This window comes from Orycteropus afer, unplaced genomic scaffold (assembly GCF_000298275.1).
Source record: "Orycteropus afer afer isolate SDZICR_OR568_19922 unplaced genomic scaffold, OryAfe1.0 scaffold00250, whole genome shotgun sequence".
NCBI classification, from domain to species: Eukaryota; Metazoa; Chordata; class Mammalia; order Tubulidentata; family Orycteropodidae; genus Orycteropus; species Orycteropus afer.
In genome coordinates, this window is record NW_006921837.1 from 760,115 (window position 1) to 784,873 (window position 24,759).

A 24,759-nucleotide genomic window follows, 5' to 3' on the forward strand; every position below is an offset into this window, starting at 1 on the left:
CTGACAACTCAGTACTGTATATGCAAAAGGGTTCATATTTGTTGTCTGTACTTCCCATGTACCTCTCTATGTCTTTCTCATCCTCAATGGTGCCATATTGTCATACCATTTTTTTATAATAAAAAATAAAAATTTAGAATCAAAATTCTTATAGATTCAGCCCACTTGGACCAAAGGTAATTTAAAGATTGTTACAGTCTGCACGGCTTATTCAGTTATCTCAAATTTTAATAATCTCTGATTTCAAAAACTGGCCCTCAGGTAGTCGAGCACCAATCATTTCTTCTAGTATGTGCTATTTAAAATTTACAAGCTTCATACAACTATCAATTGAAAAGAAATATGACAAACAAGGTTCTGTTACACAGAATTTCACTGATTTTATAAAGCTGTCTGAATCCTAGATGTTTCTCAAAAGAAACAAATGCCTTTTGTTTTATAATGCATATGGAATGTTGATTATTGAAATAATACAGAGAATTAATATATTATTTAAGGGCAGCTGAATAAGGAACCTTGGTGTTATAGTGGTGAAGCACTTGGCTGTTTACCAAAAGGTCAGTGGTTTGAACTCATCAGCTGCTCTGCAGGAGAAAGATATGGCAGTCTGCCTCCATAAAGATTATACCTTTGGAGACTATGGGGCAGTCTCTTCTGTCACATGGGGTCGCTGTGAGTCAGAATCTACATTCTTTGAAACTTCGGGAGGAGGCTGTGAGGGGAAGGGCATGATGCTCTCGGTTTACTCAGATCCCTTCCACATTTGTCCTGTCATATATATTTTGCTTTGGTTCGATCATGGCAGATACTGCAGTTGTCTACCACTTCTTCCTCACTGATACTGTGTGCTGTTGAGTTGATTCTAACTCATAGTGACCCTACAGGGCAGAGTATAACTGCCCCGTAGGGCAGACTGGCAGCAGATTGCCAGGTCTTTTCTTCCGCAGAGTGACTGGTGGATTTGAACAGGCAACCTTTGGGTTAGCAGCCCAAGCATGTGACCATTGTGCTATGTGGGAAACTTTCCTTGCTAATACAAACCCAATTTTATTGGAAGTGAGAAGGGAGGGCACACCCTGTTCCCAAGAAGTAAACAATGAAACTTTGGGGAGGAAATAGGAGAGGAGCTGTAGCATTGTGGGAAATTGTAGTCAATGTTATGGGACAAAGTGTATGTGAGCTGCTGTATGGAAAGTGAATTTGTTCTATAAACTTTCACCCAAATCACAATTTTTTTTTTTAAAAAAAAGAACAAATTAATAAGCCCTTAAAAAAAAAAAAAAGTAAATAGTGATTGGTCTGAGCTGAGCAGTTTAGCTCTATCTCATTTCCAGGTGCAGGTTTTCTCAGCTTGTTCTGTAGGTACAAACAGTCAATGTGTGCTAATTCTAGCCACAGAGACCAAAGTTTATTACTGGGGGCTTCTGGGAGAGTTTTTTTATCCTGACAAAAGAATGACCTTTTGAACTCCACACTACAACCCATGAGAATCTTGGGGTCAACCAACCACAAGCAAGAGCACCCAAAAGCAGAAAACTAGGAAGGGTCTGGATCTCCGATGGCCTCATCGAGCCAACATACCTCTAGACCTCTTGTTATATGAAACTGAACATCTCTTATCTCTAGGTATTCAGTTCCTTGAAACCTTACTTACAATGTTTAAAACCACCAGTGCAGGCTGGACTGATAAAACTGTGTGACATTTGCTGGAAGGCACGAACCTTGCCCACAACCATCGACTCTTGTTTTGGGACAAGTTATCACTGAAGAGACTTGGTTACTCAACTATGAAATCAACTGCATGTCAACTTAGATAGCTTTTATTCTTTGTGCTAGAAGACCTCCAAACCAAAAAACAAACCCAAGGCTGTAATCTTTCCAGAAACAGACAGCCTCATCTTTCTCCTGCAGGGCAGCTGGTAAGTTTAAACCACCCACCTTTTAATTATCAGCCAAATGCTTTATCCACTATGCCAAGAGAGCTCCTTACAAGTCCTCAATGGATGTTATTTGTAAAACAACTGCAATTCTATATAGCTGGATTTTCAGATCCTGTAAGTGGCTCAGGTTTCCATCCTAGCACTATCACTAACTGACCGAGAGCCAGACCCTGAACTGTTCCTATGCACATGAAGTGGCTGAACAAGCTCTGTTCCATATTGATACTCTCGATTCTGGGTGTGATTCAGGGACTGGGTAACAAAATCTTTTCATAAGTCAGCTGATGATGAAAAAGAATTTTTGATAATAGATCACTATGTGATTTTTGGCACAAAACTTAGACAAGTTCAAATCACTGAATGACAGTACTCTATTTTCCACTGCCTTGTACTTATTATGGAAATAAGATTTTTCAGCACTTATAACTAAAAAATCAGAAAATAGGAATAGAATTGATACAGAATCATGTCTTTTAAGTATAATGCAATAATGAGCCAAATGAAGAATAAGCATCAAGATAAAATGCATTAAGGCAGGCATTTCTACTACAATTTTACTTCCTAAGTGTTACAAATTTTTATCAAAATTTATAATATATTTAGGTTACTTTGATTAATGGGGGACTAATAATAATTGTAATGACAATGCAATCCAGGATAAATGTAACACTTAGGACCATATAATAAACATAAATTTAAAAAAATTATTTTAAATCTATAGATGCAGTCCCCAGGTTAGGAACATCTGTACAACCAGTAGTTATGAACCAACTCCTATAAAACATAATATATTAAAAATTCAAAGTATATACAATGGTTCATAATAACAAATGGGTGGCATATCAAAACATTATTATTACTGTATTATTATGTTAAAGATGTTTTAGTGTATCTGGAAGTGCTTCTTTAATGTTTTTTATGCATGGAAAGATACACTAAATAGTTAGACAAACATTTGACTAAATGATATTAGTTACGGAGTGTACCAACTTACATAGAAATTCAACTTAAAGACAGATTTAGGAACAGAATTTGTTCGTAATTCAAGGACTGTCTGTGTACCTATTTTCACTACTAAGTAGTTTCATAGGGTAGTCCAGAAAAAAATTTTCCAATATATTACATTGAGATAAAATTCTGTGTGGAAATAGAGTAAAAATTTTATTTCAAAGGAAAAAAAGAACCTAAAATTTCAGACTTGAGCATTTGTTCATGTATTTTTAAATGGATAGAATGTAGCTAATCAGTTATATACTTTATATATATATATATATATATATATATATATATATATTCTTATGAAGAATATCATAAGAGCTTTAATTTTATGCTGTGATGCTAAAAAGGTTTCAGCAGAGCTTCCAGACTACAGCAAACTAGGAAGAAAGGCCTGATGATCTACTTGTGATAATCAGCAAATGAAAACCCTGTCTACTGTGCATGGGATCACCATGAGTTGGAGGCTAAAAACCACCCTGTTGATATGCTGAAACCTCTATCCTTTGCAGTAATTTAAACTTATGATGAAAAATAAAGTCAACTTCAAAAATATGCAAGAGGGTATATAATATTTCAAAATTCTCTTTGGAGATACAACAACTGAACACATTTGAGGACCCCTGTTTTTTGAGCTCTGGTTGTGGTGCTGTGGTTAATGCACTCAGCTGCTAACTAAAAGGCTGACAGTTTGAACCCACCAGCCGCTCCATGGGAGAAAGATGAGGCAGTCTGCTTCTGTAAAGATTTACAGCCTTGGAAACTCTATGAGGTCACTATGAGTCAGAATTGACTTGATGGCAGTGGGTTTGTGTGTTTTTTTAAATGAGGAGTATTGCCCCAGAGATACTTTCTGATTTCTTTTTATCATTTTATTTGTTAATACTAACCAGTTTAACTATTTTGAACCTGACAGAAAAGGGGAATGAGTCAGAAATTCACTGTTCTCATTGTCCATCATTTCCTCAAGGGAAGCTAAGCTTTTCCTAGCTCTTATTTTTTAAAGATTTTTTTTGTAGTAGCCTCATATGAGGAACCCCTTTAGCAAGTGGTATTTAGGAAAATAGTCTTGTAAATATTTATTATGTTCACATATTACTGGAGATGAAGTTATTTACCTTGTAGATATAATAATAAATATTTCTTTCTTTTAGGGAATAAAGAAAAGATCATCAAGAGCTTGAGTTACAAAATAGTATACTTACTGTGCCTTCATTTGCAGCATTTCTTCAACTATTTTACTCTAAGTAAGATAAAAATAGAAAATGATGGCTTAAGTTTTTAAACAATATTTCTGGGGGGGGCACCTAAAGTAACCAGCCCATTCTCCCTCACGGTAATAAAATCAATTAAGGTAATATATTTTTCCATAATCCCAGCTACAGGCACATTAACAGGGGCTCCTGTTTACAAGACCACATCCACTGCGCGCACTAAGGCCTCAAACAGGCACCTGCTTCTAAATGAAGACTGTCTGGGTGTGCTGAGCAGTATGTTTACCATCTAGGCATTCAGAGAAATTCACTCTTAATTCTCAGCTATGTCTAGATGCTGATGGCAAATATAGTTAAATAGTGAGAACACAGAAAATACAAGCATTTCAAAAGGAAAATGGTTTCTAAAATATGCAACAATGAACACTAATCATAAAAGGTAAGTTATAAAAGCATTTCTCAGACAAATAATTATTATGCTTTTTTAAAAAAATCATACTTTAGCAAGTCTTTCTTGGATAATTTCATCTTGTTCATTCTTCAGCTGTTGATTGTCCAGCTGATTCTGTTCACTGCATAGGTTAGGAAGGGAGGAAGATGGGTAAACACTGTCAACTATGCTCAAGTATCAATTTCAGATTTCTTACATGCAGCAATGCCAAGCTGTGCAAAGAAAAGGTAACTCTGGTTATCAGTCAACTTAGCATAGGTGATAGATGTGATGACACATAGGGATGAAATAAGATACCTCCACACACACAAACACACACACACTGGTATAAAACAAGATACACAGCTGAGAAATTTAATCAAGAATTGGTTGAAAGTAAAACAGAAACTTATTAAATGTGAGGGAAAGGAGGCTGAGAGAAAGAGCAGGCCGGGAGTCTGATATGATTGTGATCATGACATGTCTCCACATGTCTGGGGGCCAGGAGGGTTGTTCAGACTTCAGTGTGAAGTGTGGCCCACACTTCCTCTTTTCTTGGATTCCATGGAGGCTTGCAGTTTTCAGGTGACCACTCTGATTTTCCCACAAGAAAGGGGCTTCCCCGAGCACCAGACATAAATCTTTTCATGGAAAAGGAATGCTCTTTTATATAAAATCAGAAAATTACATTCTGGATGATACAACAGTCTTGTACGAATTGGATTAGTGTGAGCCTGTCTTTTTGAGTCTGACCACCAGGATAATAAGTTGAATTTCTGAGTGAACAAAGTTATAAGCAGCCCCTAGACCAAGGTGACATATCGCCTGGAGAACCTGCTTAAAGCATGGCACATATTTCTCCAGAACATCTCTCTGACTGGTTAAGTAAAAGACCACTTCTTGAAGGAAAACAGAAGCTACGGTAAGGTTTTTTCCCCTTAATGAATCTGGCAGGTTAGACAGAAATGGTAGAGACCACTATGAGGAAAATATACCAAATCATTAGGAGAGACCAACCATTTCTGCCAAAGACCATACAGTAAATATTTAGGTTTTGTGGTCTCTTTCACAGCTATTCAACATGGTTATTATAGTGCAAAAGCAGACATAGCAATATAAACAAAAGGGCACGACTGTGTTTCAATAAAACTTTATTTTCGAAAACAGGCCATAGGCCAGAATTGGCCCTTAGGCTGTACTTTGCCAACTCCTACTCTACTCTCAAGAAGGTTCTGTGTGGCGCCTCATAAGGGACATGAGGCTATGAAATAAAGTGTTTTAAATTATGGTTTTATTATTGACCTGGATGTATTCTTATTTTCCATGCTCATACTAATCCTTAAGAGAGAGTGTACCAAATACTTTACTATGGCCGGATGTGGGAGTGAAGTATATGGAAACTAGGTGAGCAAATTCTGGACTACTTACATCAGAATCACCTAGAAAGGAAGGGCATTGCTTTAATAAATGCAGATTTCTGTACTCCTCCCCAGCCCTACTAAATTAGGTCTCTGATGCTCATTATAATTTAAGAAGAACCATACAGGAACAGCCTGTTAGCAGAGTCACCATCACCACCCTCAAATATCTGTTATCTCACTTAGATAATGAGTGGAATAGGGTATGTTAAGGCTGCTCCAGGACAAGGATGGGAGCTGCATCCCAGCAGCTGAGACGGCTGCTCTTTGGCCTTCCTGCAGGAGTGAGAAGGCTTCTGTCAAAGACCTTCTGGCAACTGCTGACAGCAAGACACCCTGATTGGGGAATCTGAATTTAGTAAGGAATCCCACCCCAGAGACCCTTTCGACTCAACTCAACTTCCTGCATAGTTTTACAGGCCACCCTCATTTCCAGCCCCTCACTCAGAAAGTTAACAATTGACAGGCTCATAGTCCTACCTTGTTATACTTAATAACTACCATTATTTATTTATTGAATGCCTTTCCTCTGCCAAGCACTGTAACTGGCACTTTACATGGTATTTTTAATTTTCAAAACACCCTATGAGGTAGTTACCATTATCCTCATTTTATTGCTAAGGAAATGGAGGCACTGAGAGGTTAAAAAAAGTGTCCAATGTCATGCAACTTTTACGTGTCAGAGATAGAACATAAGCCTGGATGTGGCTGCCCCTGACATCATGCTATGCCATTAGTAAATGCAACTAGAGCACTACTTTGGCTGAAGTGAAAAAACAGAGCCACCTAAGCCCAAGGGAACATTCCACTGCAAAACATCGAGGGCGTTCTTGTTCTACTCAGGGGCTTTCACAGGATGACTCATCCAGCAAAGCTAACTTCTCTTCAGTGCTTCCTCAACTCTGTCTTGTTGACTTATTTACTTACTCCCTCCCCACAGAAAAATAGAAACAGTTCAGATCAGGTATTTCACATGTTTTAAATTCATTTCAGCAGCTCTGCAACAATGTAAAGGTTAACAAAGTGGGTAAGAGCAGGAATGCCTTATTCTCCCTCTCTGGAAAAACAGCGATATGCTCATCAGACCTGATTCAAATGCAACTGATGGAGCGTCTCCTAGATAACTGGGAAACACTGTACACACTAACCAGTTCTGACTTCATTCATGTAATGACACCCAGGCAGGCTCTTTCTCACCTGTTGTCCTTCTGTCTTTTAATATCATCCAGTTGACTGTGAAGGAGCCAGGTTTGCTCCCTTAACTGCTGAGCTTCCAAACGGAGGTTTTCCATCTCACACAACTGCTCCTAATAATATATCAAATCATGTCTTTTCAGAAAATTCATTATAGTAGTTAATACTTTGCTCCCCAAGGCCATGACTGAGATAAGTACTCCTCTTTTAAGCTCCTTCTCTGCACTGCAGACCACTGGGTAAAAGTCGACTATGACAAGCTCTCGGAGGCCTGGAACTGGGATTCATTCTCACAGCCACAGTGCCTTCAACATAGTTTCTTATCACGTATTTCGTTCAAAGTCCTTCATGAGAAAAGATGATCAAGATTTTGTTTTGGTAAATGTTCTCAACTCTTTGATTCTATTGAATAGATCCTAATTTTTAAAAAGGGAGCTCTGGTAGCGTAGTGCCTAAGGCACTTGACTGCTAACCAGAAGGCTGGCGGTTCAAACCCATCAGCCACTCCTCGAAAGGAAGATGGGGCAATCTACTTCCGTAGTGATACTGCCTTGGAAACCCAAGGAGGGGTCACTATGAGTCAAGTCCAACTCAACAGCACATAACAACAACAACAACAATTTTTAAAAATAGATGTCACAACTCATCCCTCTAAATACTCCATTGGATCCTAACTTTAAAATGATAAGCATAACCACCCTGAAGAAATAAATACTTATCTTCAACTAGTGTCCCTTTTGGTTTATTTCTACTTTTGTCTACTGCCTGATTTTATTTTCATGGTACTTAAAAGACAATCTGGATGACAGCCACATTCTTGAGGTGGCATACTGAGAATGGTCCTATATTAAAAGGCCAGGAATGCTCCTTGCCATAAGAAACAAAACTTAATGACGATATTGTCTTTCATACACTTCATGTCACTCTGTTGAAGTGAGATAATTTTATTCCTAAACAAAGAAATTCACTGCAAATGCTATCTTCTATGAACATTACACCCTCCCGCCCTGCACACACACCTCTACACACCACCCACCCAACTCTCCTGCACCTATCTCCCACCCCTAAACACTGTACCCCCTAAACATCACACTTCCAAGTAGGTGGAAGAAAAAAACAGGAAAATAAGGAAGGTTAAGAGAAATAGCAAATGAGAAGAATATTTTTAACTATCATAGACAAAAGCAAATTTCTCTAATAGATAAAGAGCAGTTACACATCAGTAAGATAAAGTCCAACAATAGAAAACTGGGTGAAGGATACATAGCTCACAAAAATTTAAAAGGGGAAAAAAAAAGCTCAATCTTACTCCTAAAAAGAAAAATGCATATTATAACTACATTGAGATGCTTTACCTTTTAAATTGTCCAAAAGCTGGACAGCACTGAGGTAAGGTTTAAGGAAACAGGCTCATTCATTGCTGGTGAGAATGTGATTGGTACAGCCTGTATGATATGATACATGTAAAAAGTAAGGGAGGTAGGAAGAGAATACTTACAGACTTGCTTGTATGTATACAGAAAAGCTCTAAAAGAAATAAATAAGAAATGGCTATATTGGGAGACTACAGGGACAGCAAAGTGGGTGGTGTGGGGCCAGGCATGGGAGGAAGAGTTTTCTGTCTACCCTTCAGTTATAGAACTGAATTTTGAATTTCGTATCCTCAGAAACTAGGGGGATATTGTTTATTCAAAAAAATTAAAAATATCTATTGAGATAAAAATTACCCAGATACCTTCATTCTGAGGATTTCGGCATTTTTGACTTCCCTGTCTTCGTTTAGCTTTGTTATCAGGTGTTGCAGAGAAAGCTTCGAGGCCCTTCCATCTTCTATCTCTTGTTCTTGTGTTTCCAGGAGTTTTGCCAAATGTGTTTGAAAGTGAGGTGGTGTTTTAGGGCTCTAAAATGAAACCATATCTCATCCAAATAGCTGATTAAGCGATTTTATACAGATTTCATCTTAAATATATGTGCCAGGCACGTAGAAAACACCTAGGTTATTTAGCTTGTTATTCTTATTTTTGTCCAAGTAAAACAAACAAAAGACTGGTACCTTCATGAAGTAAAAAGAAGGAGGGGTTAGTGAAAATCTTTTTCTTTTAAAGGACAAAGTTATGGTCTTGGTCATTTCCGAAGCTGACACTTTTATCATCCACAAAACTGTTTATTCCATCTGAAACTGCACTCTCTTTCTGAAAAGTACCTGGGGATACTCAGCAGCAGAATCCATCACATGTTCCAGCTGCCTCATTTTAAAGTTGTATTCATTCTTCCTCTGTTCCACTTCCTCTCTCTTTTGTTTCAGCTGGAATGTTTTAATAGACATAGGTTACAAGTTAAGAAAACAATACGGGGCACATGGTCCAGTTAGAGAAGGCTTCCTAAAGTTCATGGGTAGAATTACACTTTCTATATTTATTTATTTATTTCAAGAATTAAGAATTTAAAAAGGAATGTGTAATTGAAACAAAACAAAATAGCATATTCTAAAGTAATAGATAGTAAATCTGGGACTATCTTTTGTCTCTTTCTACCTTGGCTGGTACTATAACCCAACCACCTCCTTTTCTCTCATAAATATACACTTATTTTAAAACTTTTCTATTTAAATTTCACAATAAAAGGATCGCTTGAAAAAAAATACAAAATATAAAAAGAACAGCCAAAAGGAAAATAAACATCAGCCATAACCTTGTCAGTGTGGCTAGAACTTGCTGCCAAGTGTCAAGGATCCAGGTTCGGTGGAGAGGCAGCCAAGCAAGTCTCAATTCACGCAAACAAACTCGAGTCCTTAACATGGTGAGTTAGCACTGCACACTGCACCCATCAGATTACCTGACAGCTACACTAGCTTACCTTTTGTAGTGGAGAAATAAGCCACGGCAGGGATGTCATGAAGACCTCAACCGCGGGTTCCTCTTGCCCCTTTGTGGAATATAGCAGTGACACCTCTCTGTACCTCACCTTGTGCTGCAGTTCCTGGATGAGGGCCTCCTTCCTGGTCAGCTCCTCCTGGGCAGACTGCAGCAGCCCTGAGTGCTTTTTCGAGGCCTCTGTGAGCATGTTCAGCTGCTCAGTGGCATGAGCCAGGTCTTCACAGAGCATATCTCTCTGTCAGGGGAAAACCCCACAAAGAATAATCTCTTAATTGTGGTACTCAAATGAGGACATGCAAATTGCTACTTCGTACAATTCTTAAGAGGTTCAGAGAGTTTTAAGAACTTTTTGTTAATTTGTTTATGTGTCAGTCCATTCCAAGACAAACCAAGTAGTTACTACTTAGAAGAACAGGTTTAGAAATAAATATTATTTCAGTAAATTCATGTAGGTATTCCATATGAGGTTTAATTGTGTTCTGGGCCCCTCTTCCCTACCCGCAGACCTATCTCTTCACTCCAGGATCTCAAAAGCTGATCTGTTGCCTCTCTAGCTTACCTTTTGTCTCACCAATTGACTCTAGTTCTTTATACACAGGAAGGTAAACCAGCTGTAAAGATAGGCCTCTCTCAAACAGTTGGGGAGGGGCTGGACAGCCCATCGAGCTGTGATACATTGTCACAGGCCATCAAAGCTTCAGGGGAGAAGCTTGATGGAAAGTGATGGACAGAATTAGAAGTCCTGTAGATATACAGTGTATACCTACAGCCCTTGCTGTAAAGGCAATACCTCATAGAAACAGGTTGCTACATCTCTTTCCCACAGAGGGGGTGGTAGGCTTAAAATAACCTTCCACTTAGCAGCCTAGCACTTAACCACTGTGCCACCAGGAATCCTTATAGTGTCAGTGTATACAATCCCTACTAAATAGGAGAATTTATTTTTCCTTTCCAAATGCATGTGTGTGTGTGTGTGTGTGTGTATACATACACACATATATATATGTATGCACATACATATGGTACCATTCTTGACATGTTTTTTAATAATTTGTTCTTAATACCTGATAAATCATAAACATTTTTCCTTGTCATTCATCGTTACATTACATCATTTTCATTGGGTAGGTTCTAGTTCATCTTAAGGATACACCACAATTTAACCTACAGCTGAGTATTTTGGTTGATCTGAATTTTTTACTATTATACGTATTTTATTTTCTTATCTGTTTTTTGAAAGCTAAATTTCTAGAAGTGCAAATTCAAAGAATACACAAACAAATTAAGGTTATGTATTTTTCCCAAAGGCTAAACTTAAACTTCATCTGAAGTTTTCTTTGTACATCTTCTTTAAGTCTTAAAATTTGCTAGCTGTAAGATTAAAATGGCCTCCAGTTTAATTTGCATTTCCTTGATTCCAAATAGGCTTATATGTTGTTGTTGTTATGTGTTGTTGAGTCGACCCGACTCATAGCGACTCCTTCTTGGGTTTCTGAGGCAATATCACTATGGAAGTAGATTGCCCCATCTTCCTTCCGAGGAGTGGCTGGTGGGTTTGAACCGCCAGCGTTCTGGTTAGCAGTCAAATGCCTTAGGCACTATGCTACCAGAGCTCCTAATAGGCTTAAAAGCCACCTATATTTCTTCTCTGGGGAACTACTCATGCCCCTTCCTTTGTTCACTGTCCAACAAGAATGTTTCATTCTATTCATGACTCGTAAGAGCTCTATGTATTAAGATTAACCCTTTGTCATGAGCTGTAAATATTTCCCTCCAGTTTATTGTTAGTATTATTTTTGTTTTTGATATTCTATAATCTTCCTTTATGATTTCTAACCTTAGTGTCAACATTTTTTTCAAAGTGCTACCCAATCTCAAGACTATTTAAATATACATTTGTATTTTCCTAATACTTCCATGATGTCATCATTTATACAGAACTCTAACCTGTCAGAACTTATTGTAGTTTTGGTAAAAATCTGACCCTTCTCTTTTCTAAGGGATCATGCAATTTTCCCAACAAATTTGCTGAAATCAGCCCCTACTTTCTTCACTGTTGTGAAATGCCCTCTTTACCATTACACTAATTTCCTATACATTCCCCAGGGTCCATTACTTTTTCAATCAACAGTTCATACACAAATTGTACTGTGATATTGGCTGCCATGCCCACAATGTGTTAGCAGTCTCCCCTTTTCCTCTCTGCATTTCCCTTTCCATTTGTCCAGTTTTCCTGTCTTACACTCTCATCTTTGATTTTGGACAAGTGTTGTCCTTTTGGTCTCCTATAGTTGACTCTTCTAAGGAGCACATTCTTCCCAGGTGTTGCTTATTTTATAGGCCCATCTGTTAATTGCCTAAAAGGTAGCCTCCAGGAATGTTTTCAGTTTCACGTTAGTAGGTTGTCTTAGAGAACAGTTGTAGGGGTTCTTCCAGTCTCTTCAGACTAGTAAGTCTAGTCTTTTTTCATTTTAATTTTTTTCCACATTTTTTACCCATTCTAAGCAGGACCTTACACTATGGTCCTGGTCAGAGTGGTCAGTAGTGGTAGCCGGGCACCATCTAGTTCTTCTGGTCTCAGGTTAGAGGAGGCTGTAGTTCATGTGGGCCATTAGTCCTTTGGAATAATTGCTTCCTTGAGTCTTCATTTTAATTTGTTCTCATTTGCTCCAGGAGGGAAGAAACAAATAGTTGCTTCTTAGATGACTGCTGAAAACATTTAATACCCAAGATGCTAGTTACCAGACTAGGACGAAGAACATTGTACTTATGAACAGTATTTTGCCAATTGACCTAGATGTCCCCCAAGACTATGGTCCTTAATCTTCAAGTTACGTCCTGATATGTAAGTAGTTTCTATAATTGTGCCCATAGGGCACAATTATATATAGGAGTATACATGCAACATTTGCAAAATTGTATTTAGAAATATCCACAACCATATCTATATAAGTGTAGGGGTGTGCTCCTCCCATACTAATTCCCTCACCTATTTAGTATATATATTGCTCACAAATGATCATTTGTTATTACTATTGTTGCAGGATTGTATATGTTACAGCATTTATTGTAGTCATTCTTTATTCTTGTGTATCTCTCACTGTCTTCCTTTGCGTTGGTCACTTTGTGCAGACTTTCCCCACACTGTGTGCTGACTGCTCCTTCACCATAATTAACACTTATGTACCATCCCTGAAGGAGTTCTGGTGGTGTAATGGTTAAAGAATTTGGCCACCACCTAAAAGGTTGGCAGTTCAAACCCTGCAAAGATGAAGCACTCTGCTTCTGTAACTTGGAAATCTCATGGAGCAGTTCTAATCTGTCCAAGGTCACTATGAGTCAGAACTGACTCGATGGTAATGGGTGGGCACTATCCCAGTGGTCTATTTCTGAACATTCAAAATTGTTGCAATGATCACTTCTCTTTCTATCACCAATCTAACACTGGATATGCTTACCATCTGGTTTTAAGTCCCTCCACATTATTCTTATTTTCCTAAGTTTTCATGGAAAATATTGTGTATCCATTTGAAAGGAACTGTAAAATCATTCTATCAAATTTTTAAAAACTGGGATTTGGATTAGAATAATATATCTCAATTAATGTGAGAACTAACAAATCAGCCTCAACAAGACAACATCTCAGCAATATTATGCCTTCTTGTCAAATAATTTCCGTATCCCTTAGACAGTTTTATATCCTTAACATATTAAATTTTCTCCCTAATGACAAGGTTATGGTGATTTCTTAACCACAGCCAGATAGCCAGAGGGAGTGAGTAGTTGGCCCTGTGGGCTCATAAATATGGTCGCAGGAGACATCAAGCTCATTGGCATAACGTACTACATAAAAACACTGTTCCACATCCTACTTTGGTGAGTAGCTACTGGGGCCTTAAAAGCTTACAAGTGGCCATCTAGATGCAACAATGGGTTGCTCCTCGTCCAGAGCAAAGAAGAATGAAGAAAACCAAAGATTCATGGAAACAATTAGTCCAAGGGACTGGCAGATCATGTGATCCTCAGCCTATATGTCCATGAGACCAGAAGAACTAGATGGTGCAGAGATATCACTGTCAATCACTTGGAGAGGGATCTGTGTAGGAGATCCTAGATAGAGTAGAAAACAATGTGGAACAAAACTCAAAATCATTAAAAAAAAAAAAAAAAAAAGACAAGGTTTGCTGGTCTGATAGAGCCTGATGAAACCCCTGAGACTATGGCTTCTAGCTGCCCTTCAGCTCTAGAACTGAACTCACTTCTGCTGCCTCCAGCCAAATAATAGACAGGCATATGGGCTGAACATTTACATAAGGTAGATACACTTCTTGGAGAGATCAACCATGGGAGAACAGAAGAGCAATGTATGCACAGGAAGACAGCTAGAGGGCAGGAGTGCAAGATCTAGAAAGGGAAGGTGAGCTAGCTAGGGAAGGACACAGGGAAGAGGTAACTATGGGGAGGAAGTGGGAAGAGAGCTGTTACATTGTGAGAAATTGCAGTCAATGTCATGAGACAAAATGTCTATGAACTGCTGTATGGAAAATGAATTTGCTCTGTAAACTTTCACTCAAATCACAATAAAATTTAAAAACAAACAAAAAATGTTCTCCTTAAGATTTTGATATTCTTTTTTGTTTCTGTTACCATTATATTTTTCAGCTAGTTATTGCTGGTATATAGTAAAGCAATTCTTTTATTTATACTTTATAACTACTTATTTTAAAAACTCTAATTTCTAATAGATATTTAGGCAGTGCTGTGGATTTCTATACAGAACACTGATATCACCTGCCAATAAGGGTCATTTTTCTTTGTTTTTATACTTTCTATATCTCAATTGGGAGCTCTGGTGGCATAGTGCTTAAGGCATTTGACTGCTGACCAGAAGGCTGGTGGTTCAAACCCACCAGCTACTCCTTAGAAGGAAGATTGGGGCTGGGAACTCGATGTTGAAAAACAGGATGTATAAACAATTTGAATGACAATTCACAAATCATAGCCATAAATCTAAATTTTAGCTAACAAAGACAGGCAAGATCTAGAAAGGGAAGGTGAGCTAGCTATTTATGGTGGCAAAGCCACTGTTGTTGTTGTTGTTGTGTGCCATCGAGTCGGCCCCGACTCATAGCGACCCCTCCTTGGGTTTCCGAGGCAGTACCACTACGGAAGTAGGATTGCCCAACCTTCCTTCCGAGGAGTGGCTGGTGGGTTTGAACCGCCAGCCTTCTGGTTAGCAGTCAAGTGCTTTAGCCACTATGCTACCAGAGCTCCTGGCAAAGCCACTAGACTCCAGAATACTTCAGTATGTATAGTTACAATTTTTTTCTTTTTTTGAGAAAGACAAGGAAGAAAGGGAGAGAAGGCAAACACCTTCCCTTTCTAGGTCATGTAGTAGGTGGACTCAGTAAATACTTGCTAAATTTGTTTCAGTGGTAACATGGTTTAACAACAAAACCTTATTTCTAAAGCAAGTGCAGAACAGTATACACATGGGTTACCTTATGTGTAAAAAAAAGAGAAACAACAACAAAAAAAAGTAAGATTTCCCTAAAATATCTCTAGAAGAATACACAAGAACTTGGTAATACTAGGTGGCTGAGGGGCAAAGAAGGAAGAAGGCAATATACACTGCTTTACATATTGTGAATTTTGAACTGTGCTCCTCTATATATGACAGTACAGCTTAATTTTTTAAAAAGACAAGTTCACATCAACAACAAAAAATAAAAACCTACGTTAGCTATAACACAAGAGGCAGCCCTGAGGTTAACCCAGTCATCCAGCCCTTTTCTTGCTCCCTGCTGTTACCACTGCATCCAAGGAAACTAGTTTTCACTTTGCTCCCCTTTCGTGAGGATCAGTGAGCTGAACTTACCATGGTGTCAACACAAATGAATGAAAATAGATCAACTAGATAAAATATAACAATTTTGGTATTATATTTTAATTGTCTGATTATCCTGAGGAAAAAAGAATCTAATTATTCCTTAAGACAATTTATTCATTAGTAATCTCTATACACAAACACACATAACGACAAGTAATAAAGCAAAAAAAAATTAAGATGTGTGAGTATCTACCTCTATGTCCTCAGAGAGTTTTCTCAGTCTAAGGGCTTCTTTCAGATCCAGAATCTCCACCTCCTGTCTCTTAATCAATACTTTGCTCTCTTCTTTGTCAGCCAAAGCACAGTTGTATTTGCACTGCAGAAAAGAAAGTCACCCTATAAGAGCTGTCTGCTTTATTATCTCTTTATTTGTACATTAAAATAACTTAAGAATGATTTTGAGTTTCCATGTGATAATCAGATTCCATTTCCACACAAGTTAATTCAATAACTACTTGTTAAATGAAGGAATGGAAGAATAAATGCATGAATGGTGAAGAGAAGTAGAAAAGTCTCATAAGCATCAAGGCAAAGCCATCTGGTTCTGTCATCTCTATCAGGTTCCTGCCTTCAGAAACAATGTGGAGGGGAAACTTCTGGTAAGATGGTGGAATAGGCAGACAAGCTACACAGATCCTCCTCAACAAAGAAAAGAGAAACCAATTGACAGAGATACAGAAGATAATCCTGGAGCCATGAGCTTTGAAAGAAAATATACAGAAGTGGATTGGCAACAACTAGTGGAAAAACCTGATTAAAAACAGTGAGTATGGAGATGGACTGAGCCATCACCTACTCTGATAGCACCAACAGCCTGAATATTTTGAAGTGGTGCTGGGACCTGAGAATTGATCTAGAAATCAGTTCTGGTCGCCAAGGGCTGCAGGGACGACTGTGCTGGTGGCTGATGACTAGGAAGGGAAACAGCAAAGAGGGAGACAACCAGAGTGGTGGACCTTGGGTTGTCCGGGGGACACAGCGATTTTGATTATTTACAAGTGGCAGCCATTGTGGATATTTAAAGTGACTGAGGGCACAGCCATTTTGAATGTTTGCAAGAGGCTGCCATTTTGGATATTTAAAGTGACAGCATTCTCATTCAGATTCCAGGGACCTAAGAATAGGCTCCGCTTGCCAAGGATATCAGGGATATATGGGAGGCTGACAACGGAAAAGAAGACAAATGGTGAGTGTATAAGTGCTGCCAACTAGCAAATAGAGGAGCACAGTACTCAGCTTACTTAGATAACATCCAAACAAAACAAAGAAAATGAAAATCTTGGGCAAATCACTCCAACATACAATCAACAATTAAATATAAACAATAAAATGTCATAATGCCTCGGAGACAACACACCATCACAGTCCACACAAAGAAGCAAGATAAAGCAGGAGAAACAAGGGACCAGGACACAGGCCCAGAACACATCCCTGAGGAAGAAGCAGCACTGGAACTCCCCAACAAGGAATTCAAGAGAATTATACTTAGGTACCTTCGACTGAGACACAGATCAAGGAAAACACTGACAAAATTGAGGAAAACACAGAGAAAACTTTAGAACAATTTTGAAAGACAATACAAGAACAAAATGACAAAACTAATGAAAAATTAGAAAATATACAAAATCTACAAATAGAAATCCAGAAGATTAATCCTAAATTGTCAGAAATAGATAACACATTGAATAGGCAAAGGAGTAGAACTGAATCAATGGAAGACAGAATTAGTGAGATTAAAGACAAATACCTCAATACTTCTTTAGAAAGGAGTCAATCAGAAAAAAGAGCAAAACAAAATGAAGAAAGCCTAAGGTTCATGTAGGATACCATCAAAAGAAATCCTATGTGTAATTGGAATTCCAGAACAGGAAGAGACAAATAAAACCACAAAGAAAAGTGTCAAAGATTTGTTGGAAGAGAATTTCCCTGGTATGATGAAAGATGATAATATATCCATGCAAGAAGTCCAACAAACCCCAAACAGGATAGACCCCAAAAGAAAATCACCAAGACATATCATCATCAAATTCACCAAAACCAAAGACAAAGAAAGAATCCTGAAAGCAACACGGGAAAAACTAAAAGTTACCTACAAGGGTCAACCAATAAGACTAAACTCAGATTTCTCGGCAGAAACCATGCAAACAAGAAGATAATGGGATGATATATATAAAACCCTGAAAGAAAAAAATTTGCAACTGAGAATTATATACCTAACAAAATTGTCCCTCAAATATGATGGTGAAATAAGGACATTTCCAGATAAGCAGAAATTAAGGGAATTTGTTAAAACAAGACCAGTCTTACAAGAGATGCTAAAGGGAGTCCTTTGGACAGAAAACCAACAACAGCAAAAAACAAAACAAACAAACAAAAAAACAACCATTAACACACATGATGACATAACCCAGAAACTAACCCAGTTATGGAAGTATCCAAAGTAAATAAGCCTACAAGATTGTAAACAGGGACCCAGAGACATCAATTGACAAATGAGGACAACAAAAAACCAAAAAGAAAATTGTGTAGTTACAGAATTTCTAAATGGTAGGGAAGTCAAGACAACTGCAAGATAGAATGGAGTATTATAAACTTGGGAAGAAAATTATAAATCACAGGGCAATTGCAAAGACAAATGATAAACACAAAAAATACACATCAAAATAAAAAAGAGGACAAGCACAAATATTTAGCAAATACTAAAACAATAGCAACAAAGGAAGTGATAACATGATTCATAAACAAAACAAGCTCAGCACAGAAAATTATATGGAGCAAAGAAATCAGCAACACCACGAAAAAGCACATAACAAAATGACAGCAACAAATTCATACTTCTCAATAATTACACTGAACATTAATGGATTAAATGCACCACTAAAGAGACAGAGAGGTGCAGACTGGATAAGAAAACATAACCCATCAATATGCTGTCTACAAGAGACACACCTTACAGAGAAGGACAAAAATAGACTAAAAAGCAAAGGTTGGAAAAAAGATACATCATGTAAATGGCATCATAAAAGAGCAGGAGTGGCAATATTAGTTTCTGATAAAATTGACTTTAAGACAAAAACCACCATAAGACACAAGAAAGGACATTATATAATAATTAAAGGATCAATTAAACAAGAAGGATGTAACAATAATAAATATCTATGCGCCCAATGAAAGAGCCCCAAAATACATAAACCAGATCTGAAAAGAACTCTAACAGAACTGAAAAGACAAATAGATGACTCTACCATCATAGTATGAGACTTTAATACATCACTTTCAATCACAGGTAGAACAACTGGAAAGAAACTCAACAAAGACACAGAAGAACTAAACAATACAACCCACAAACTTGACCTTACAGACATCTACAGAGAACTTCACCCAACAACAGCACAATATACACTCTTTTCCAGTGCACATGGAACATTCTCCAGGATAGACCATATGTTAGTCCACAAAGCAAGCCTCAATAAATTTAGAAACATTGAAATACTGCAAAGCATTTTCTCAGATCATAATGGTATAAAATTAGAAATCAACAACAGGAAGATGAATGGAAAAAGAGGAAACACGTGAAAACTGAATAACAGCCTCCTTGAAAATGACTGGGTAATAGAATAAATAAAAAATGAAATTAACAAGTTCCTTGAATTAAATGAGATGAAAACACAACATACCAAAATCTTTGGAACCCAGCAAAAGCAATGATCAGAGACCAACATATAGCAATAAGTGCACACATCAAAAAAGAAGAAAGAGCCAAAATCAACACCTTAACCCAACATCTCCAACAATCAGAAAAAGAGTGGCAAAAAAAAAAAAAAAAAAACCCTACAGTCTCCAGAAGAAAAGAAATAATAAAGATTTGAGCAGAAGTACTTGTAACAGAAAACATAAAGACAATAGAAAAAAATCAATGAGACTAGAAGTTGGTTCTTTGAAAAGATTAATAAAATTGACAAACCACTGGCAAATTTAACAAAGGAAAAGAGGGGGAGAATATAAATAACACAAATAAGAAACAAATTGGAAAATAAGAAACACCACAACAGAACCAACAGAAATTAAAAGCATAGTATCAGGATACTACGAAGAACTATATTTCAATAAATTAAAAAATCTAGAAGAAATGGAGAGATTTCTAGAAACATACTACTTACCTAAACTAACAGAGGCTTAGATGGAAAATTTAAACAGACCCATAGAAAAAGCAGAAACTGACCAACTGAACAGTTCATAAAAAAATTACCAACAAAAAAAGTCCTAGCCCAGGCGGTTTCACCAGAGAATTCTACCAAACATTCAAAGAACTGACACCAACCTACTCAAAGTATTCTAGAACACAGAAAAGGATGAGGTCCTCCCAAATGCATTTTATGAAGCAAGCATAACCTTGATACCAAAACCAGGCAAAGACATCACTAAAAAGGAAATCTACAGACCAATATCCCTCATGAATATAGATGCAAAAATCTTCAACAAAATACTAGACAATAGACGCCAATATCATATCCAAAAAAATAACACTTATGACCAAGTGGGATTTATACCAGGTATGCAAGGATGGTTCAACATTAGAAAAACAATCAACATCATCCATCATATAAAGTAAATAAAGGAAAAGAACCTCATGATCATATCAGTAGATGCAGAAAAGGCATTGGATAAAATCCAACACCCATTCCTGATCAAAACTCTCAGCAAAATAGGACTAGAAGGGACATTCCTCAACATAATAAAGGGCATCTATGCAAAATCAACAGCCTATATTATTCTCAATGGAAAGAGACTAAAACCATTCCCCTTGCAAACAGGAACCAGGCAAGGATGCCCTCTATCTCCACTTCTTTTCAACATTGTATTGGAAGTCCTAGCCAGGGCCATAAGGCAAGAAAGAGAAACCAAAGGCATCCAGATTGGTAAGGGAGAATTCAAACTATCCCTCTTTACTGATGATATGATCCTATACATAGAAAACCCAAAAGACTCAGCAAAAAAACTACTTTAACTAATTGAGAGATGTAGCATAGTGATGAGATACAAGAGCAACATACAAAACACAGTTGGATTCCTCTACACCAGCAAAGAGATTGCTGAAAAAGTATTAAGGAAATCAATTACCATTTCCAATAGCTACCAAAAAAATAAAATACATGGGAATAAATCTCACTAGGGACACAAAAGACCTGTGCAAAGAAAAGTATAAATCACTACTCTAAGAAACCATACAAGAGCTACATAAATGGAGGAACATACCATACTCGTGGATAGGAAGATTAAACATTGTGAATATGTCAATACTACCCAAAGCAATCTATACACGCAATGCAATTTCAATCCAGACCCCATCAGCATTTAAAGATATGGAAAAACCAATCACTAATTTTACCTGAAAAGGAAAAGAGACCTTGAGTAAGTAAAGCACTATTGAAGAAAAACAAAGTAGGACATCTCACACTCCCAAATCTCAAAACCAGCTATACAGCCACAGTAGTCAAAATTGCCTGGTACTGGTACAATGACAGACACATAGACCAGTTGAATAGACTTGAGAACCCAGAAATAGATCCACTGAACTGTGGTCAGCTGATTTTTGACAAAGGGCTGATATCCATTAAATGGGGAAGATATGGTCTCTTTTTCTGGCAAAACTGGATATGCATTTGCAGAATAATGAACAGGATCCATACCTCACATCATACACAAAAACTAACTCCAGATGGATCAAAGACTTGAATGTGAAACCGAAAACTATAAAGTTCCTCAAGGAAAAAACACGGGCAAATTTAGGGGCCCTCATTTATGGCATAAATAGACTGTCAAGCATAACCCAAAAAGCACAAACAGCTGAAGATACACTAGATGAATGGGACCTTCTAAAAATTAATTTTTTATGTGCTCCCAAAGAGTTCTGCAAAAGAGTCAAGAGAACCTACAGACTGGGAAAAACTATTTGGTGACGATATATCTGACAAGTAACTTATCTCTAATATGTACAGATAACACCAACACCTGGACAACAAAAAGATTAACAATCCAATTAAAAATGGGCAGAAGACATGAATAGACACTTCACAAAAGAGGATATTCAGGTGGCCAGCAAATACAGGAAGAAATGGTCATGATCATTAGCCATCAGAGAGATGCATATCAAAACATCAATGAGATACTATCTGGCCCCAGTACTAATGGCAAATTCAACAAGACAAAAAATAAATGCTGGCAAGGATGTGGAGTGATTGGGACTCTCATATACTGCTGGTGGGACTGTAAAATAATACAACCACTGTGGAAAGCAAGCAGTATGGCGATTCCTTAAAAAGCTGGAATTAGAAATACCATTTGACCCAGCAATCCCATTACAAGGTATATATCCTAAAGAAGTGAGAGCAGGACAAGAACAGATATATGCACACCCATGTTCATTGCAGCACTATTTACAATAGCCAAAAGATGGAAACAACCTAGGTGCCCATGAACAGAAGAATGGATAACCAAACTATGGTACCTACACACAATGGAATACTATGCAACACCAAAGAATAGTGTAGAATCTGGAAAACACCACATAACATGGATGAACATGGAGGACATTATGCTGAGTGAAATAAGTCAATCACAGAAGGACAAATAGAGTATTAGTTCACTACTGTAAAAGGTTTATATATGGAAGGAAACTTTCTTTGTTGGTTACAAGGGTGGGAGGGGTGGGGAGGGAACACAAAAAAAAAAAAAAAAAAAAGCATTGACCCATGTCACTTTAGTTTTGTATATTTCACTAAAATTATTTAAAATAATAAAAGTAATAATAATGTGGAGGCCAGCAAGCTTCTGGAGAGGAGAGCAGTGAGGAATGTTGGCAAAACACTTCACCTTGACCCAAGGGAAGGAGGGAGAAATAACACTCAACTCAGGTGTATGCTCAAGAAGTAAGTAGTTACTTTACGGAACAGAGTAAGTCCAATTTTGGGTAAATAAACTCACTTTCTATATAATTGATGTCTCTGAAAATTGTGATTTTTTTTTTCCCTTGAGGAAACTAAGGAACACCACAGAGCCTTAACTTGAACAGGCAGTAACCAGTCAGTGTCTTATCTAGTTTCAATCAGCAATTCCCTACTGGTGCCCAGAGAAGAATGTTGCAGACGACATTGCCTCCCAGAGATGCATGCTACACACAGGCATCTGAAGGGCTCTGCAAGTTCTACAAACAGCAATTTGTTGAACTTAAACTAGCATTTCCAAACTTATTTGACCACAGAATCTTTTTTTCTGGTGGAGCATTTATTAACCTCTTGAGTCTATGAAGTGTGTCTTGTGCTCAAATTTAACATTACACTGTTGGGGACAGAACTTACATTAATGTCCTTCAGTTCTTGCTTCAGGGTGTCTATAGTTTCTGATTTCTCACAGAGTGAAGTTCTCAGTTCCTGGATCTGATTCATGAGGTCAGCTATAACTTCCTGATGAGGGCAGAAAGAAAATTTTCATACCCAATGACATTAAGGAGGAGATAAGTTTTAAATGACAACTCATCTATAATTCCTTATCGCAAAAGTCACTTTCATTTTAGCAAAATATCATATGTCACACTACTGTGAAAGCTGAAATACGATGGGACTGCCTTGTTTTTCCAGGTCTATAAGTTTTCTGCCTTTGATAGAGTATGTTGTTGTTGTTATTTGCCATCGAGTCAGCCCTGACTCATAGCGACTCCTCCTTGAGTTTCCGAGGCAGTATCACTACAGAAGTAGGAATGCCCAACCTTCCTTCCGAGGAGTGGCTGGTGGGTTTGAACCGCCAGCCTTCTGGCTAGCAGTCAAGTTTTATTATACTAGTTAAAGTCAACACCGAGAATTAGAGAATTTTTACCACGGACTCAGTCAGAAGACTTCATTCTCTAACAACCTTACAGAACGAACAAGGCCTACATACATACCTACATACGTAGCATACAGAAATGCTAGCTCTCAGGCAACCAGTCACCTACGAGGACTGATATGGAGCAGAAGGAGACTAGAATGTTAAAGCAGCATCTCTATGTCACAAAATTGTCCCTGCAGAAACTGTTGAATTGGTGGTGTATGTTCTGTTACGTATATTGTCAATGACAGTGAAAATAAATATTTCTATAAAAGCAGTGTTTGTAAGAAAATCCACAAAGGGTTACACTTTCAAACTCTACTTACCTTGTCAGCATCTCTAGATTTCTCCAGAGTACTGATTACTTTTTCAGAAGCAAACACACTCTCTTCTAGTTTTTGTACTTTTGCCACCTATGGGGAAAACGAAATATTTTGGCAAAATAAGTATTGTTTTAAAAAAAGAATTAAATCACAAAGTAAACCATACACACATAAAATAAATAAGCTGAACTCTGTGTTTCATAGTATGTAGTCTACACTATAGGCAATACTTAACAATGATAATCTGGGTTGAAAGTCAATGAGTCTGTGGTCTCTATGAGGAAATCCCCAGCAATTTATGCTTATAACTCTCTGGGAGTTAGAAAAACAAGGTAAAAAATAACAGAACCAGACAAAAATTCTATCTTTTTATTCCCAATTTCCAACATCTGAGAGCTAAAAACTTTTTTTTTTCTAGAAATCTTTTTTTTTTTAATTTTTATTGTGATTTGCGTGAAAGTCTACAGAGCAAACTCATTTCTCATACAGAAGTTCATATACATTTTGTCTCACGACATTGACTGCAATTTCCCACAATGCAACAGCTCTCTTCCCATTTCCTCCCCATAGTTACGTCTTCCCTGTGTTCTTCCATGCACTCTTGTCCCCTGAGCT

The 24,759-nt window shown here is 37.6% G+C and overlaps 1 protein-coding gene across 1 annotated transcript in view; it reads right to left on the bottom strand.

The window, feature by feature from the left end:
- The window catches only part of KIF15 (kinesin family member 15), a 103,487-nt gene that overhangs the window by 4,859 nt on the left and 73,869 nt on the right, over positions 1-24,759 (bottom strand). Inside the window, exons 24-32 of the mRNA XM_042782160.1 lie at positions 24,148-24,234; positions 23,317-23,421; positions 16,152-16,274; positions 10,157-10,303; positions 9,396-9,497; positions 8,928-9,092; positions 7,196-7,305; positions 4,650-4,722; positions 4,142-4,179 (exon numbers count right to left, since the gene is read on the bottom strand). Of these exons, the coding sequence (XP_042638094.1) occupies positions 4,142-4,179; positions 4,650-4,722; positions 7,196-7,305; positions 8,928-9,092; positions 9,396-9,497; positions 10,157-10,303; positions 16,152-16,274; positions 23,317-23,421; positions 24,148-24,234 (950 nt within the window). The remainder of the gene's footprint in view (positions 1-4,141; positions 4,180-4,649; positions 4,723-7,195; positions 7,306-8,927; positions 9,093-9,395; positions 9,498-10,156; positions 10,304-16,151; positions 16,275-23,316; positions 23,422-24,147; positions 24,235-24,759) is intronic.